Genomic DNA, 16,508 nt, shown 5'->3' on the forward strand with positions numbered 1-16,508 from the left:
TCCTCTGCTGTCAAGACCAGCGAAGTACCAAAGGGCACGTCGTCCTGGGCCGACTGGACTTCCACCCATCCTGCCGAAAGTAAGACGACTCTTTCAACAGTCAGCAAATCTCAGGAGTGGAATGACTGGCAGAAGAGCTCCCAGGCATCTTCCAAGCCTGTCGAAACTTCCTCTCAGTGGAACGACTGGGAGAAAAGTTCTCAGGTTCCTAAATCTGTTGAGACCCCGGCGCCACAACAATCTTCTCAAGGGTGGAATGATTGGCAAAAGTCGTCGTCCGAGGCACCTAAACCTGTCGAAACTTCCAAACCCGCCGTACCCGAACAGACTCAGAGCTGGAACGATTGGCAACAGTCGTCCGAGGCTCCCAAGCCCGCCGAGACTTCCAAGCCTGCTGCTCCTGAACAGTCTCAAGGATGGAATGACTGGCAACAGTCGTCCGAGGCTTCCAAGCCAGTTCTGACTCCCGCTCCAGAGCAGACCAAGCCATCAGCTCCGCAACAATCTCAAGGCTGGAATGACTGGCAGCAGACCTCCCAGGTTGACAAAGGCGTGGAGACAGCTGCTCCTCAAGGAGGCAGCAACTGGAACAATTGGCAGAAGGAATCCTGCGTCCCAACCACCATCACCGTGACCGTGACCGAGACTGCTCCAGCGGCAGCTGAGAAAACCACAGGATGGAACGACTGGAGCAAGGATAATGGACACAAGTCCTGGTAAACTCCTGATTCCCGCACGATTTGGATGGGAATGCATCAACGACGATCGGAGTATTGAACCTTCTGGCGTTATAATAACATTTGCATAGCACACGGGGCAAAATAGGAAAATAAAACATAATAAGCACAGTTGGTTTCAAGAGAACCAGTGAGTGTGCATGGGTCTATTATTCCCAAAGAGGCGGAGAAACGGAATTTGGGACTGCGAAAAAATACAGTGCCATCTATGAAATAGAGATAGTCACTCCTTCGACTAATGATAATGGTATTTATCTCACACAACTATTCTGCTTTTCATGTTCCCCCCCACCACCCCAAACATATCTCTACGTACCGATCTAAATCAACTTCGTGACAAGCTTTCCAGTATTGCCACCATCGAACAGCTTCAACCAAGTAGCAGGGATATCCTCGAACTTCGTGGGCACAACCTGCTCACTTCGGTCCGAGATCTTGAGCTTACCTTCCTGCAGCGCCTTGATGAAGATGCTGATGACCTCGCCAAAATGCGCGGCGTAGTCCAGCACGATGAAGCCGCGGATCGACAGGCGCATGGTCACGACTTGGAAATAATCTACCAGGTAAGAAGGAGAGGGTTAGTCATTTCCTTTGCTTTTCTGGGTGCCCCCAAATTTCAGTTCAGGGAAGGTAGAGTTCAGTATACACATACTTTTAAGAATCGTGGGTTCTTGGGCGTTGTAATTAGAAATAGCACCGCAGGCGATAGAGACGCCGCCCTGCTTGAGGCGGCCGAGCATGATATCAAGAGTTTGGCCCTAAAACACAATCGATTAAGACAAAGTTCTCAGCATACGAAGAGTCAACGATGCGGTGTTCGCTCCTCGTAAGCAGCGCTTCATTTATTGAGGCAAGAAAAGGGGTGAGGCGTAACTAAACTTACCCCTACGTTGTCGAAGTAGACATCCACGAACCCATCGGTGGCTTTGATGAGGTCTTGCTCGAATGTCTTGCTGCGATAGTTGATGCATTTGTCGGCGCCGAGGCTCTCCACCCAGCGGCATTTCTCGTCTGTGCCTGCGATGCCGATGACTTCGGATGCGCCGACGATCTAGTTATGGCCGATTGTTTTAGCACGCGACATTCCACAACATAGCGTATGTTTAGACCTGGCAGATTTGAAAGAAACTTAAAACCATGGGTTCAGACTCACATTCTTTGCGATCTGGACGACCATGCTTCCAGTCGCACCGGCAGCACCGGAGACAACAATTCGTTGGCCTTTCTTTGCTTCACCGATGACCACCAAGCCATAATAGGCCGTCAAACCAGGCCCGCCCAGCGCACCGAGGTAATGGGTAATGCTCAGGCCGTTAGGTAGTGGATTTCGGGCACTGGCATCGGCAGCGTTGACCACGACATATTCGCTCCATGGCAACGGAGCCTGGACGATGGTACCTTTAGGGATGCTTTCGGTGGTCGAGTCGACTACTTCGCCCAGGCCTCGAGCGCCCATGGGTGCCTTGAGTTGTACGGGAGGTACGTACATGCGGTCTGCAGGGATGGAGCCTTCGATACCGACTCGCTGTGCCGGGTCATTGGAGAGGAAAAGGGTCTTGACGAGGACTTGGTTGGGTTTGAGTTTGGGGATTTCTTGCTCGACGAGCTTGAAGGTAGCGTTTTCGTCGCCGCTGGCGAAGGTTGCAACACCCTTGGGATAATTTTGCAAGATCCATGTCTTGGTGGTGGTTGGGACCGAAGACATTTTGTGTTGCGGCTCTTTCTCAACGATGATGTCGACCTAGCTGGTGAGTAGAGTGGAAACGCCGGTCGCTTACTTGAACGTACTCGAGAGTCTTGATTCTCTCCTAACCCGGGGATTCTGGGGATACCAGATCTAATTTATGTATGATGGCTATACGCAATGGTGTCGATACGATCGGCTGGATCAACTCTCGAGTCGACCAATATCAGGCGACACTGGATATGAATGTTACCGACGGGGCCACTACCTTGAGCAAGTGTTTGGTCCAAGTGTTAGCAGCAGCGTGTTCCTAGATCAATACTGTGAAGGGAATCCGTTCCTCTATGTTTATCAACTTACACAGTTGTAGTTGTGGTAAGGAACAATATACTATACTGGCAGTTATATTGAGTTCGCAAACTCGTGGATTACCTATGTGGCGGAGAACCGAGGTTGATTCCGAGGTTCGTCAAAGCCGTGAAATTTACTGGTTGGTGGCTAATATCAGTGGATCAAGCGCCAGAGACTTTGGGAGTCAGAAAATACGGATGTGGGAGCAGGATAAGCAAGGCACTTGGAGATCATTTGTCATCAGATGCAGATGGTGCTTGGCGCTGAACGAGTATCAAATGCGCATTTCGATCGCTTGAGGCACCGAAAATGGGTGGCGAGGCTAACAGAGTCCACTTCTCATTGTTGTCGTGGAGGAGAGAACTGTTCCTCTGGGAGGGATCAAGGGTGCATGCATTTCCGGCACGCAGGAGCTGCCGCCGAATATGAAATGATTGTAAAGTGGAGAGAGTTCATCCCAGGAAGAGTTGTAAGCGAACGGCGTTCCCGGCGGGCAGAGGAGTGTGCTGATGCAAACGAAAAAAGCGAGGCAAAAAATGCCTGACATCAGCATAGAGTACGACTTGAATGATAAGTAGAAGTGGTAGATGGAGGCCTGGAAAACCGCCTAGGCGACTAAAGGTGCTGGAAGGTGGTGACTGGGATAGCTAAGCTATCGCTGCTGGACCTGGCGACAAAGCCATGATGGATTCAAACTGATTCACAGGTCGACGTATCCTGCTGGTTAAGCTGATGATAAGTACATCTTCCCTTGAGTGTCCTGTTCAATCTGCTTCTGCTGAGGAGAGCAGAGCTAAGCTCCCGTCAGAACAACTTCATCGTGTATAAATGGCCAAATACGCCCACCACTAGTGAGTCACTGTCGCCTGATTTTTGCTTTCAAAAAGCCATTGTTAGGGACGGCTCAACCATAGAGACCATCCCACTCTTCCTCATCGTCTTCAGGGGCGGCATTCTTCTTGATGCTTTCCAGATGCTTCTTCTTTCGATCTCTCTCACGTTGCGCCAAATCAACTCGATCAAGGGGGCATGTTCCATTCAGCAAAAGCCATGGCCGAATGCATTCCAGATCGAAGACGTGGCTTGTATGGCAAGGTAATCGTACCAGAAGCGGATGAGGGTCATCCACGAAATCATTTCCACAGATCGGGCAGTCTGCATCCTTTTTAACTTTTTTGATATTGACACGCTCTAATGCTGCAATATATTCTTCGTCAACACCTTTGACTTCCTGCGGTGGCCGCTCCGCCGAGCTCATGAGCGCTTCTATCATGTTGCCTAGCAAGTCTGAATCTGCGTTCTCATTGTCCCGCTGCATGGTTTGAAATGCTTCTGCCAGGGAACGAAATGCTGCTGAGACATCACTCGGAATTGGAACGGCATGCTCCCGTGTTCGGTTTTCTGGACGTTCGGGTCTGATCTCCGCAAGCAGACTGAGTATTGAAGACATATCGGGCCTTCGAGGAGGGCCCTGTGAGCGGTCGACCGTATCGGCAGCATGTTCACCTAAAAGCCTGGTCAGTGGATATCTCAAGTGATAACTGTTGCTTCTTACTTTCATAGCTTGCCATATTGAAGGTAGAAGGCAAGGTCAATTAGTAGATAGTGGGCAATAAAGATCATTTGGAGCAGAGCTGACTTGAAGCAGAGAAAACCCGGGCGAAGATCTAATTGTGAACGAGCAAGTGGTGGGCGGCAGGCACAACTTGATGGCGCGGCTCATGAAATGAAGTGGTCCTGTGCGGGCTACGGCTCTAATAATAGTCCGAAATGGTAATAGACAGATGATAGTCAGGGCGAGGCCAGGAGCGGGATTGTCAGAAGTAATAGACTGGGGAAGAGGAGGCCTACTGTCGTGGAGTAATGTTTCTGATATGGAATGTTGGTTGACTTGAAGGACTGAGAGGGCAGCAAGTGCACGTTCACGTGATCGAAGCGTACAGAGGAGACATAAAGGGAAGCCACAGCCACAGCCACAGTCCGACTAGCCACATTGGATCCTCAGCTACGGTTATCACAACTCTCCGCCGACTTCACTTCTCTCTTTCACTTGCTCGCATATTCACCATTCCCATTCCATTTCCAATTTATCGCGCGATCGAATGAACGCCCTCCTCAGAGGGTCGTCTCTCACCCACAGGGCGCTTCGTAATCTTGCTGGCCATTATGTCTCGTCCTCCAGATAGATGACCAGGTTAGAAACTAATCGCGCCCATGGAGGCTGACTGGGATGAGATTACACGGGTTGCCGTGCCTTCGTCCGGCCTGCACGCGATCCATGCACCGGCCAGTTCCATTGTTTTTGATGATCTACAGGAGCTTCTGTGGGTGGGAAACGATCAAGTAAGGCATCTTAGATGTTTCCTTGTCGCTCATACTAATCTATTCATTAGGGACGAGTCACATCGTTCTATGGGTTTGAGCTTCAAAGATATGTCTCAGTCAAGGCGCATCTTGGAGAGGGCCCGGTCAAACAGTTATTGGTTCACGAAAAAGGGATCCTTTCCATTTCCGCTTCAAGTGTTCATTTCGTAACCCGTAAAGGTCTGACCCAGTGGCACATTTCACATCACTTGATGACCGACTTACGATGCATGACTTTGACGGCAACAAACAATTTACTCCTGGTGGCAGGATGCCAGAGCACATTTTTCATCATTGATATTGACAAAGGCCAAATCGTTTCAGAGCATCCAGCCAAGGCAAGCTACACAATCATGAAGAAAAGCCGACACATCTGTGCTGCAACCGACGATGGCAATGTCCATGTTCTCAACCTTAGCAACTATGAGCTTTTGAAAACCTGGAAAGCTCATGCTACAGCGGTCAACGACATGGACGCCCGCAATGACTTCCTTGTTACCTGTGGGTTTTCTGTGAGACAGCTAGGGGTTCCAATCGTAGATCCACTGGCCAACGTCTACGACCTCAAAAATCTTACATCTCTTCCCCCAATTCCATTCCACCCAGGCGCTGCATATGTACGCTTGCATCCGAAACTACAAACAACCAGCTTCGTTGCGTCGCAAACAGGTCAGATGCAGGTTGTCGACCTCATGAACCCAGTTAACGTCATGCTCAAACAAGCCAATGTTCAGTTCATGTTGGGCATGGAAATAGCATCCTCCGGGGATGCTGTAGTGATTTCGGACACCAACGGCTTGATTTACCTTTGGGGCTCGCCAACGAAACTTCGGTTCAACAATCTCAGCAAGGAGACAGAATTTGCAGACCCAGCACCCCAGCAAATTCCGCATGTTGACTGGAACGACGCACCTTTAAATACCATTGGCATCCCCTATTACTCAGAGCCACTCTTGTCAGCCTGGCCAAGCCATATGACCTTTGATGTTGGCGCTCCACCCACTCCGGTCGACCCGGCACTGTTGTTCCATATGCAAACAGCAGAAATGGGCCATTACGCTCCTAATTTGAATCCCCGCAAACTTCTTCGCTACCAGGTGGAGGATACCCGTGCAGGGCACATGCCAACATCCATTGCGGCACCCAAGTTTCTCAGCGAGAAGGCAAAAGAGATCACGCCGACAGCAAATGGACGAAAGCTTTCAGATGCGGCAGAGTCCTTGGCCGGAATCTCCTTGAATGGGCGAGGACAAACAGATGAGGAACGCATGCTCAAGTACAGCAACGTGGAGATCAAGTACAGTCGGTTTGGGGTGGACGATTTCGACTTTCGCTACTACAACAAAACTCCCTATTCGGGATTGGAAACACATATAGCCAACTCGTTTGTTAATTCGATTTTACAACTGTACCGATTCATTCCCTTGATACGGAATGTCGCCATTCAACATGCAGCATCACCGTGTGTGGCCGCCAATTGCCTACTGTGTGAGTGTGGGTTCCTTTTCGACATGCTCGAAAAGGCCAGTGGCCAGAACTGCCAGGCAACCAATCTGCTCAGGGCGTTTGGTGCTTCCCGAGAAGCAGCAAACCTCAGTCTCTTTGAACATCTGTCTCTGACCAATGGTACACCACTGGCGACAACGATCCAATCAGTGAATCGATTCTTCCTGAAACAGATCTCACATGACTATCTGACCATGATACCCAAGCATGATGGTATAGATGAGATTCTTGCGAGCAATGCGTTCGAAGCCATTCGATGCATGTACTGTAACAATGAGACGACGAAGCCCGCGAGCACGTATGTGCATGACCTCATTTATCCGCAGCTTGATCCCAAACATGCTTTGAGAAATCCGATATTCAAGTTTGCATCAATATTAAAGACGACGATCGAACGGGAGGCCAAAAACAGGGGTTGGTGTAGTAGATGTCGACGATATCAACAACTCGCTATCCGTAAGACGGTTCGAAGACTCCCGTCGGTTTTGATGTTAAATTCAGCACTTGGCAACCACGCTAATATGCGTGGACTGTGGGAGACACCCGGCTTCTTGCCTTCGGAAATTGGCATCACCATTCAGGACAGGAATGTGTACTGTTTCGAAGGGACAGATCTTGCACTACACTTGCGCAACAAATCATCCAACATGGTGGTGTATGAACTGGTTGGGTTTGTGGCAGAGATCGACGCTAGCGAGAGACATCAACCTCACCTGGTGAGTATGGTGAATGTTGAAGTGTCGAACCCTGGGCCAGAGGTGGCGCCCAATCACAAGGTGTTTCCGAATTGGCATCTTTTCAACGATTTCTTGGTAACACCAGTTGATCCGCGAGAAGCATTGCATTTCAACAAAGGGTGGAAACTGCCCAGCGTTATTGCGTATCAAGTGAAGCATGCTCATGGCAAATTAGACCAGACATGGAAACAACAACTTGACACGACGCTACTTTATCAACACTACAGCATTAACGGGATTTACCCTAAGGGTGAGTGCAAATTGCTCACGCCGGACGAACATCCCCGCGAAGGAACCCCAATTGCGCTTGATACGGAATTTGTGGAATTGGAAAGGGCCGAGATCAACGTTAAAGCCGACGGATCACAAGAGACGATCCGGCCAGCGAAGAGTGGACTTGCACGAGTCAGTGTCCTTCGAGGGAATGGAGAGGCGGAAGGGATGCCATTTATTGATGACTATATCACGATTTTTGAACCGATTGTCGACTACAAGACACAGTATTCTGGGATCAAACCTGGCGACCTAGATGCGCAACTATCCACTCATAATCTTGTTCCGCTCAAAGTTGCTTACAAGAAATTATGGATTCTACTGAATCTGGGATGTGTTTTTGTTGGGCACGGACTTGCTTCTGATTTTCGGAAGGCAAATATTCACGTCCCCAAACCGCAGACGGTCGACACACAATACCTCTACCTGGCACCAGGCAAGAACCGACGATTTTCGCTGCGATACCTTGCTTGGGCGGTGTTTAAGGAATACATCCAGGAGGAGACATCTGACGACGCACAGGTTGACGGGCATGACAGTATTGAAGATGCTCGGATGGCCTGGAGGCTGTGGCGCAAGTTCCAGGAATACGAAGACGCCGGGATTGTGGAGCAGATGATCGAAGACATCTACCGCAAAGGGACCAAGTACGGATGGAAGCCTCCGCCAAGGAGTATCGGAGGGACCTTGCTACCGGATGGGATGGGCACTGGGGCTAACAGCGCGGTGCAGAGCGGGAGAAACACTCCGGACCTCAACTCATCAACGACGGCGTTGACTTTACCTACCTCGCCACCAACTTCGAGAATGATGGGTGGAAGTGGAGGCGGAAGTGGAGGCGGAAGTGGTGGGACATTCAAATTGAATGCTGCAGGGGTGGGCGCTTTTGTGCCGGGAAATGGAATTCTGAAAGAAAGTCCGCTGAGATGAAATGAAGGACAAAAAGGCGGCGAGTACTCTGTAGAAGCAGTGATGTGACAGGGTCTGTTTGGAACCAACGAAGCTGAAAGGTAGTGCGGAAAGGGTAGTGATTGGGAGTATCCGTTCGAGCAGTCGAGAACTAAACCAAATTCCAAAATCAACGTAAATGGGCTCTGTTATTCGAGCTTGTCTTGCCTAGAGTACGGCAATCTCGCGTGTAACCGCAGGCTCACCTGTCACTTGTTTCCATGCCCCAACAAGACTGGAATTGCATGTTTGTCAAAGAAGTACCTAGTAAAGTGACTTCTCAAAGTGACTTTGGTAGGCAGATTTGAGATAGGATGCCCGAAAGGTGAACATGAACATTACTGGTATGAGGTAGTTCTGGTTCAAATGCCGAACGAGGCAGAGGTGTAGAAAAGACGGGCTTTTCAATCTCTCGTTATTATCCTTCACATCGTAAATTGTAGCTAGATATGGGATTTGAACTGATCTCGGTACTCGTATGACGCTGCCAGGAACGGCGTAGGGCACAATTGGATGATGGACGGAGCGGAGGTGGTAGAGTAGTGCTGCTTGCACTGTACTCCGTACAGTACGGAGTACAAGTGCACGTGCCTGGGGAGTACATACAAGTATGTACAGTACTCGTCTGGCGGTCGCAGGTGTGGCTTACGAGTAGGCCTAGTTTCCAGCACTTCTACGCGAGCGGGCCCCCGGTCTCGATCCTCTGGCAGCCTCCCGCATTTGGTCAAACGCGTCGGAGAACGAGCTGGGCTTATCCGTTGGGGCCTATTTTTGGGAAAAGGCCCCTGGCAACCCCCTGTAAGCAACTTCTAGTTAAGCCAGTCGGTGTGGGGGAGTCTCTGGCTCAGCCTCGACCTTGGGCCCCCTCGCGCGTGGCGGGGACTTGGCCTGCGCCAGGCAAAAGACCATCCGCCAACCAGTCGGCCGCTGTGCCCTGCATTTGGGTTTCATATTTGTCCTGCCTCGCCCACTTTGCTTGCGCACGCACGCACGCAACCACTTCTTAACTCGTCGCTCTGCACGTTCATTTTTGCACATTTGACTCGACTCTTTCGTCTGGTGCATGCCTCGTCGTCTGCATCTGCGTCTGTGTCTGTGTCTTCCTGGTCATTTGCGTTGATTACTGCTGCAGTGGCACAAAGATCGATTCAGAGTTCAGAGTAACTGGGATCCACATCTCCCTCACCTCCTTGCAATCCCAAAACCTCTCACATCTGCTGTCGCATCCTGCCAGCCAACCAACCCACCCCCTACGCACCGAGCACCCCGCGAGGCTGCCCCATAATCCACTGCCCTACGAATACAGAGTACGTACACGTACTCCGTACCCAGGACTCAGGAGGACGTACGCTCGAGCCCCGCCCAACCACCACTGTTTCACAAGGCAACACCAGCACTCTCCCTACGGAGTACACACTCTCTCGGTCACTTAATCGGCGTGCTGTTCCTCTTTCTTCGATGATGGCAAAAGTCAAGAGCAGACCTCAGGCATATTCAGCCATGTCTTTTCACCTCGTCCGGGCCATCGCATTCATTTCACAGGCCATCGTCTCTGGCATTCTGATCTTCTTCTGCATTCAATTGAGGAAAGATGGGTTCAAATTGCCCTGGACGTTCATCATCGTGAGTGGCCTCTCCCATTCTACACCCACGCCTCATCGGACTAACACAAACAAACCCACAGGTACTAGCAGCCTCGCTCCTCAGCATCATCTCAATATTAATCACCACAATATTCTACGTCTGCTCCTTCCTCTCGCCCTTATTCAACCTAATCGTCAACGTCACCGTGCTGATCATCCAATTCGTGGGCTTCGTGCTCCTCTCCTGGAACATGTCGGGCACGCTGTCCCACTCCTGCAGCGCCTCGAACTGGGCCTCCAACGACGGCATGATGGTGTGCCGGATCTACAAGGCCTTCTACTCGTTCGTCATCTTCACCCTGCTCGCTCAAATCGCCCAGATCGTCCTCGACGCTCGCAGCCGCAGTGCCCAGACCCAACTCGGGCGTTATGGCAATATCGAGAGCAACAAAGACCTGAAGCTGGATGATTTGAGCAAGGCGAAGCAGCAACAGTATCAGTCAGCCGGGGGACATTCGGCACAGCCGAGCCACGCGAGTTCCGACGATGTGCCCTACAGCGTGCATGATTATCGTGACCAGCCTACCCGGCCGACCTACCAAGCGTACCAGCCTCCTGCTAGCGGGGAGAGTGCCAGCTATTATGGTTCCGGCGGTGGTGCGAGTAATCCGCAAGTGAGGATGAATGATTTCAATAATGTCTTCGGCTCTGGCCAGCGTCCGGACGGCGCGGCTTATGGGAGCGGTGGATATGGATATCAAGGAAGATGATGGGAAACCCAGGCCATCACTATGTCATTCCTAGGCTAGGAGTTTGATGTTTGTAACAAGCATAGCGAAGGCGTCGAAATTTGTTAGCTCCTGAGGGAGAATGCCGTGAGCATATCAGAAATGTCAAAGGCCTTTTTTGTAAGACATTCATGTGGTATTATGATAAAACAGAGACTTCAAAAGGTTTAAGGACAATGCATATAAGGGCTTCGGCTTTGGATCAACAAAAATTCGTCTGTCTATCTATATCAAAGTGAGCTTCAAGTCAAAGTGTCGAGTATTTGGGTATCTAAAAGAACGACAGGGACGATCCCCTAACAACTAACTCCCAAACGCCTAGATAGACCGCGTCCAAATTCAATGGTGATGACGAGCATTCATACATACATACATTCCTTCCATCCATCTCTCTCCCGTAGTCCCTCCCGCAACGTACTCATTCCCTGCAAACTGATCTTGGTCGGTCTGCCTACCTTATCGATCACACTCTCCCTCTTCACCAGTTATGCTTAATCTCGAACATCAACTCCGCCAACCTCTTTACATCCCGACTGTCCACCTTTCGAATCTCTTCTTTGATCTGTTCCAGCAACTCCTCACTCAACCCGCCCTTCCGTCTTGCGTAGATATCCACGCCCGCGGGCGTGAACAGCGTCTTTGCGAAATACGTGACCGCCCAGCCGCCATCTTCCTCACCGTACCCCAGCACCTGCCAATGGCTTGACGCGATTTTTAGGAGACCTCTTCCACGCCAGCTGTACGCCGCGACCGTCTCGGCGTCAGGCGTGTCGACACCCTCGACGCGTTTGCGTTTGTCTGAGTTGAGGGGCTGGTATTCGACGAGGTCGTCGAGGACTTCGGCGTTGTTTTCGAGCGATTTGTAGGTTATGGTGACGTTGCGGTTGGTCTTCCACATGGGGAGCGTGGAGTGGGTCACGTGCCACTTCCCCTGGAGGAAGGAGACGTTGGGAGGCGTGAAGTCGTCGGGTGAGTATTTCACTTTCGAGTGCGAGGGCGCGCGGAAGTTGAGGCCTGTTCGTTCTATGGCCGCGTTGTGGGGGCCATGGTAGTGGCTGGGTTGAGGTGAACTGTTCGAAGTAGCAGTCGTAGCAGTTGTAGTCGTAGTGCTGGCCATTTTTGCAAATATGTCCTTTGGTCTTTCCCCAGTTGGTTGTGGAGTGCACGCGATCAGGTCTTCGAACTCGTGAGGTGAGCGTTGAGAACTGCTTCGATGAACGGACAAGAAGAGGGGAAGATTTGGTCGGGTCTTTGAACGAGCGGAGAGAAGAAGAAGAAGAAAGCCAGATCGAATAAACAGAGGCTGTTCACCATTAAAATGCAGGTTCGTTGTTGACAACACTCATCCACACAAAGCAAGAATCCGATTCGGGGTCCTGGAACTTTACCCGCCAGAGCGACGTCAGAAATGCCTGGCAAAGCCTGGGCTTTCATAACACTGGAGGGTTCATTTGGCGCCACGGCCGCGAGGCCCCGATGGTCCCCAGCCTTGCTTTAAGCGTACGACTTCTCCGGAATGGAGGAGAGTCAAACACGTTGGGCTGCAGGATTGACATCACGTGCTTGGCCTTGGGACTTTTTCGGCTGCTCACGTGTTTGTGTTGCTTATCTGAGTGATCGGGGACTGACTCTAGAACAACAAGTTCGATGTTTCTCACTCCAATGTGCCTGTGGTTGATGAAATCAAGATTCACGAGACATCCTTGTGATCGATCCGAAGATGGATAGAGCATTGCCATACACACGTATGGGTGCCTCTTCCTCTATTCAAGGTTTGGAACATTGTTTAGTCGTGTTAAGGGCGAGACCAGCTCCGCGCTGACTGATGACTGGTGCCTGATGACTATCGATATTCTGCTGGACTTGCAGCCTGATGTCCGAGTCTTCACGAGGAGTTTGTGCACAATCGCCAAATGATTCGGGTCTTGTGATCTCATACAATCGATCCGTAGACTCAACCTTTCGTTTGCTTGTCCAGTACGGAGTACGGAGTACGGTATGTGCTACAGGTGAGCTCCCATGGAGGAGATCTGGGTGCCATCAGCCAATATCTGACGCCTATGCCCACTGAGATCCGCCCCTAACAGAATGATGATTGCTACACCCCCAGGTGACGACCGCCCGGACCCAGCCACCTATTGGACACCCATCGCGGGCAGAAGCATGAGGGGTAGGCCTAAACGACGCCCCTAGACCTCAATCAGCAAAATATTCCAGACACCATCCGGCCCGATCTCCTATCTGTTCGTCGACGGCATGGCAGAGAAATCGAGAGATAAGCCACATTGTCACATCTGTGAGTCTCTGATCCCGAATGTGGCATGATACCTGCCATCTTCAGGTCTCAGGTCAACCAAAAAGACAGCACTTGCCCTGTTCGTTCTATGGCAGGAACGAGCCCTATACACTCAGTTGCTTTGCCTTCCAATAACGGTCAGGAACCTGCCAGTCTCACTTCCTCCTCAACGGCTCTGCAAGCAGACGCGTCGACAGGATTGCTTCCGATCGCCCCCAGTGGCGACAATGTGGGGGACGACGAACCCTCCAAACCAAAGCAAACCAAGAGTCGCGATGGTATCTACCCACATCATGGGGTTATTTTTTCACGTTGAACCTTGGCTAATGTATCGTCCTTCAAGGTTGTTTAACATGCAAATCAAGGAGAAGGAAATGCGATGAAACAAAACCCGCCTGTCATCAATGTGTTCGTCGCAATATCCAATGCGGAGGTTACTCAAAACTTCTCAGATGGAAACCCATCAAGAAGGTGAAAACCTCGCACGGTACATTCCTTGGTGAGTGCAATTCCCTTCCAATACTGGAAGGGAAAGGTGGCCTTGCCACGTCGTACACGATCTAGACTAACAATAGTGTTAAAGCGGTACATCAGTTCATGCCTTCTTCACAGCATTTGGTTGATCATGCTATCATCCATAGTACTGACGATGACAATCTCTTACAACAAAATACAAGGATATACCGAACAAGGCCCTCCCTCGGAGCCAGGATTACGTCTCCCAGTGTATTCCCTGCTTCTTCTGCCTCCCCGGGGGATCAGCCTTGGACAACATCTCCGATAGCGTCTACTACACCTAGTCACCATTCGAATGTCCATGATAGGCTCAACGACTATGATTTCGATATTCTGGATCCTCAACTCACAGCTGATGATTTCATGAACCTAAATGAGCCCGTTGACTTAGATGATCTTGGTCTTCTCTTGCCATCAGCCGACTTAAATGTGGCATCCACTTCTGGTCGTTCCCCCCAGATGGATATCTCAGAATCGTCAGCCCATGAGGTATTAGCGAAGACATTCCCGGGCTTCGATTGGCTTGCAGGTGACGAGGCCATGGAGGTAGACTGGGCTGAAGGCGTTAGCGAACTCAATACGATGAATAGTGCACTGCAGAACACCCACTCACCACCGTCCACTCAAATTCTTATCGAGCAATTACCTGCGACATTATCACCACCTAATTCATGGCCAAATGAGCCTTTTCTACATTGGGATCAACAGTCCACGCCTAAAAGACTTCCACAAGCCACAATACGAGAACTCTTTGAACTTCGTACTTGCGAAATCCTGTCAATCAAGGATGACCAGACTAGGAATCCGTGGAGGACGTTGATCTGGCCAATGGCTCAAGATTGTCCGGCACTGTATCACGCTCTCGCAGCAATGACCTGCCTACAACTGACTAAAACACAACCAGAATTTGGTCTTCCTGGTATTCGGCACTATGACCTTTGCATACAAGCACTATCAACAACTGAAGTCAACAACAGCATGTCGTTGGAGTCTGCCATTGCTACCAGACTGGCCCTAGGCTGGGCCGAATGCTGGGATAATCGAAAAACTTCAACTGGCATGAATCACATCAACAGTGCTCACAGGCTAATGCAGAAGGCAGTCTCTAAACATCAAGCCTCGAGTTTAACGGACGGGGAGCTCAGCCGTCTAAGTTTCCTGGCCAATACATGGATTTACATGGATGTCCTCGCCCGTTTTTCCTGCCTCCAGGATGGGGGACCTTTGGACTTTGATTTCATGAACACGTGCAGCCTTTTGAGTCCGGTCCCGCTTTCACGTCAAGTCGATCCACTCATGGGATGTGCCGTCACTCTATTTCCAATAATAGGACGGTTGGCAGATCTTGTCCGACATGTACGAAAAAGGAGCGAGAAGCGGAATTCGCTCGCCATCATATCCAAAGCTCTCGATATCAGATCAAGTATAGACCGCTGGGTCCCCCCAATAAGCACTGAACCCTCCAAGGGACATAACCACAACATATCAGACCCCATCCAAACAGCCGAAGCCTATCGGTGGGCAGCTCTCCTGTTGCTACGCCAAACAGTTCCTGAGCTGCCGTCGTCTTTCTCAATGTGGGATCTAGCTCAGAAGACACTGGTCTTTCTGGCCACTGTGCCGCCCGTCTCCGGCACGACCATTATCCAGATCTTCCCACTGCTAGTGGCCGGGTGCGAAGCTTATGGAGACGAGGATAGAGAATGGGTCCTCGACCGGTGGGATCTGATGTCCAAGCGCATGATCGCAGGGACAATTGACCGTTGCAAGGAAATGACCCTCGAGGTCTGGCGCAGGAGAGACGAATACGAGAATGCGAACTTCAAGAAAAACAGCAGTAACGCCGACGATGACGAAGACGAGTCCACAACCCCCGACGTCATCTACAATAATAGTCGCAAAGACCCAAACACGACCGTCGACGACACAACGACCATCGCTACGAGCACAGAGCCCGCCCTTAATCCAATTGTAACAACAACGACGACCAAAAAATCCCCCTCCGCCGCAGCTTCCGCCGCCTCCGCCGCCGCCGCAGCACGATCCGTCGACTCGAAAACGCCCACTGACTTCCCGCAATCCCTGGCCTTCAAGAAAGACATTGACCCCCTGACCATGTCAGGGAGTATCGACTACACGGTCAAGGGATCCATGCATTGGCTCGGAGTCATGCGTGATTGGGGTTGGGAAGGTACGTACCCTGATCGTCTATATGAATTAGCCAGCTATCAAGCGAAGAGCTGGCTCATTATGGTTGTTTGCTGCACGGCTCTCGCCCTATTTCTATAATTGGTTGGTGTTGGAGTTGTTGTCGGTTTTACCATCCTCACATCACTCGGTTATCAACCTCCTCTTTACAGGGAGATGTAAGGAACGAAATGTAAAAGTCGAGAAAGAGGGTGTGAGCTGTCTGTAAGGAAAATTGATGCTAACGGTGTTTCCAGTTATGCTAGGCTAGCTTGAACCATAAAACCACAACCCACAATCCACGAACCTCATCACAGAGCTCGCGCTCGAGCCGAAGGTATGATAGAGCCTTTGATTGTGGGAGCAGAGGAGGTTTCCCTCGACTTCCTCTCAATTCACGATTACGGACTCTTTCAAGCACCCGGTACAAAATGCGCCTTTGATGCATTAAGATGGCGGAAATGTGTAAAGTTAGCGGGGATTATGTTAGCCATGTTGTTGATCACCGAGAAGCAACAAACAGCAGTAACAGCAACGA

At 50.7% G+C, this 16,508-nt stretch overlaps 7 protein-coding genes across 7 annotated transcripts in view; 4 read left to right on the forward strand and 3 right to left on the reverse strand.

Annotated features, from left to right (window-relative positions):
- A1O9_11348 (uncharacterized protein) overlaps window positions 1-690 on the forward strand; it is a 1,376-nt gene extending 686 nt beyond the window's left edge. Inside the window, exon 2 of the mRNA XM_013399642.1 lies at window positions 21-690. Within this exon, the coding sequence (XP_013255096.1) occupies window positions 122-463 (342 nt within the window). The 5' untranslated portion in view covers window positions 21-121 and the 3' untranslated portion in view covers window positions 464-690. The remainder of the gene's footprint in view (window positions 1-20) is intronic.
- Window positions 691-1,057: 367 nt separating this feature from the next.
- On the reverse strand, window positions 1,058-2,442 carry A1O9_11349 (uncharacterized protein; the record flags this gene model as incomplete). Its single annotated transcript, XM_013399643.1, has 4 exons — window positions 1,058-1,293; window positions 1,390-1,495; window positions 1,621-1,788; window positions 1,891-2,442. 4 exons carry the CDS (start codon window positions 2,440-2,442, stop codon window positions 1,058-1,060), a joined length of 1,062 nt encoding a protein of 353 aa, XP_013255097.1.
- A 1,234-nt stretch (window positions 2,443-3,676) lies between these two features.
- Window positions 3,677-4,343, reverse strand: A1O9_11350 (uncharacterized protein; the record flags this gene model as incomplete). Its single annotated transcript, XM_013399644.1, has 2 exons — window positions 3,677-4,278; window positions 4,328-4,343. The coding sequence occupies 2 exons, from the start codon at window positions 4,341-4,343 to the stop codon at window positions 3,677-3,679; spliced, it is 618 nt and encodes a 205-aa protein (XP_013255098.1).
- A 643-nt stretch (window positions 4,344-4,986) lies between these two features.
- A1O9_11351 (poly(A)-specific ribonuclease) lies at window positions 4,987-8,582 on the forward strand (the record flags this gene model as incomplete). The annotated part of the gene is made up of 2 exons (XM_013399645.1): window positions 4,987-5,115; window positions 5,166-8,582. 2 exons carry the CDS (start codon window positions 4,987-4,989, stop codon window positions 8,580-8,582), a joined length of 3,546 nt encoding a protein of 1,181 aa, XP_013255099.1.
- A 1,479-nt stretch (window positions 8,583-10,061) lies between these two features.
- On the forward strand, window positions 10,062-10,953 carry A1O9_11352 (uncharacterized protein; the record flags this gene model as incomplete). The annotated part of the gene is made up of 2 exons (XM_013399646.1): window positions 10,062-10,223; window positions 10,285-10,953. The coding sequence occupies 2 exons, from the start codon at window positions 10,062-10,064 to the stop codon at window positions 10,951-10,953; spliced, it is 831 nt and encodes a 276-aa protein (XP_013255100.1).
- A 496-nt stretch (window positions 10,954-11,449) lies between these two features.
- Window positions 11,450-12,088, reverse strand: A1O9_11353 (uncharacterized protein; the record flags this gene model as incomplete). The annotated part of the gene is made up of 1 exon (XM_013399647.1): window positions 11,450-12,088. One exon carries the CDS (start codon window positions 12,086-12,088, stop codon window positions 11,450-11,452), a length of 639 nt encoding a protein of 212 aa, XP_013255101.1.
- Window positions 12,089-14,242: 2,154 nt separating this feature from the next.
- A1O9_11354 (uncharacterized protein) lies at window positions 14,243-16,072 on the forward strand (the record flags this gene model as incomplete). The annotated part of the gene is made up of 1 exon (XM_013399648.1): window positions 14,243-16,072. The coding sequence occupies one exon, from the start codon at window positions 14,243-14,245 to the stop codon at window positions 16,070-16,072; it is 1,830 nt and encodes a 609-aa protein (XP_013255102.1).
- Between the last annotated feature and the right edge of the window lie 436 nt (window positions 16,073-16,508).

The sequence above is a fragment of the Exophiala aquamarina genome (assembly GCF_000709125.1).
Source record: "Exophiala aquamarina CBS 119918 chromosome Unknown aczIA-supercont1.17, whole genome shotgun sequence".
NCBI lineage: Eukaryota > Fungi > Ascomycota > Eurotiomycetes > Chaetothyriales > Herpotrichiellaceae > Exophiala > Exophiala aquamarina.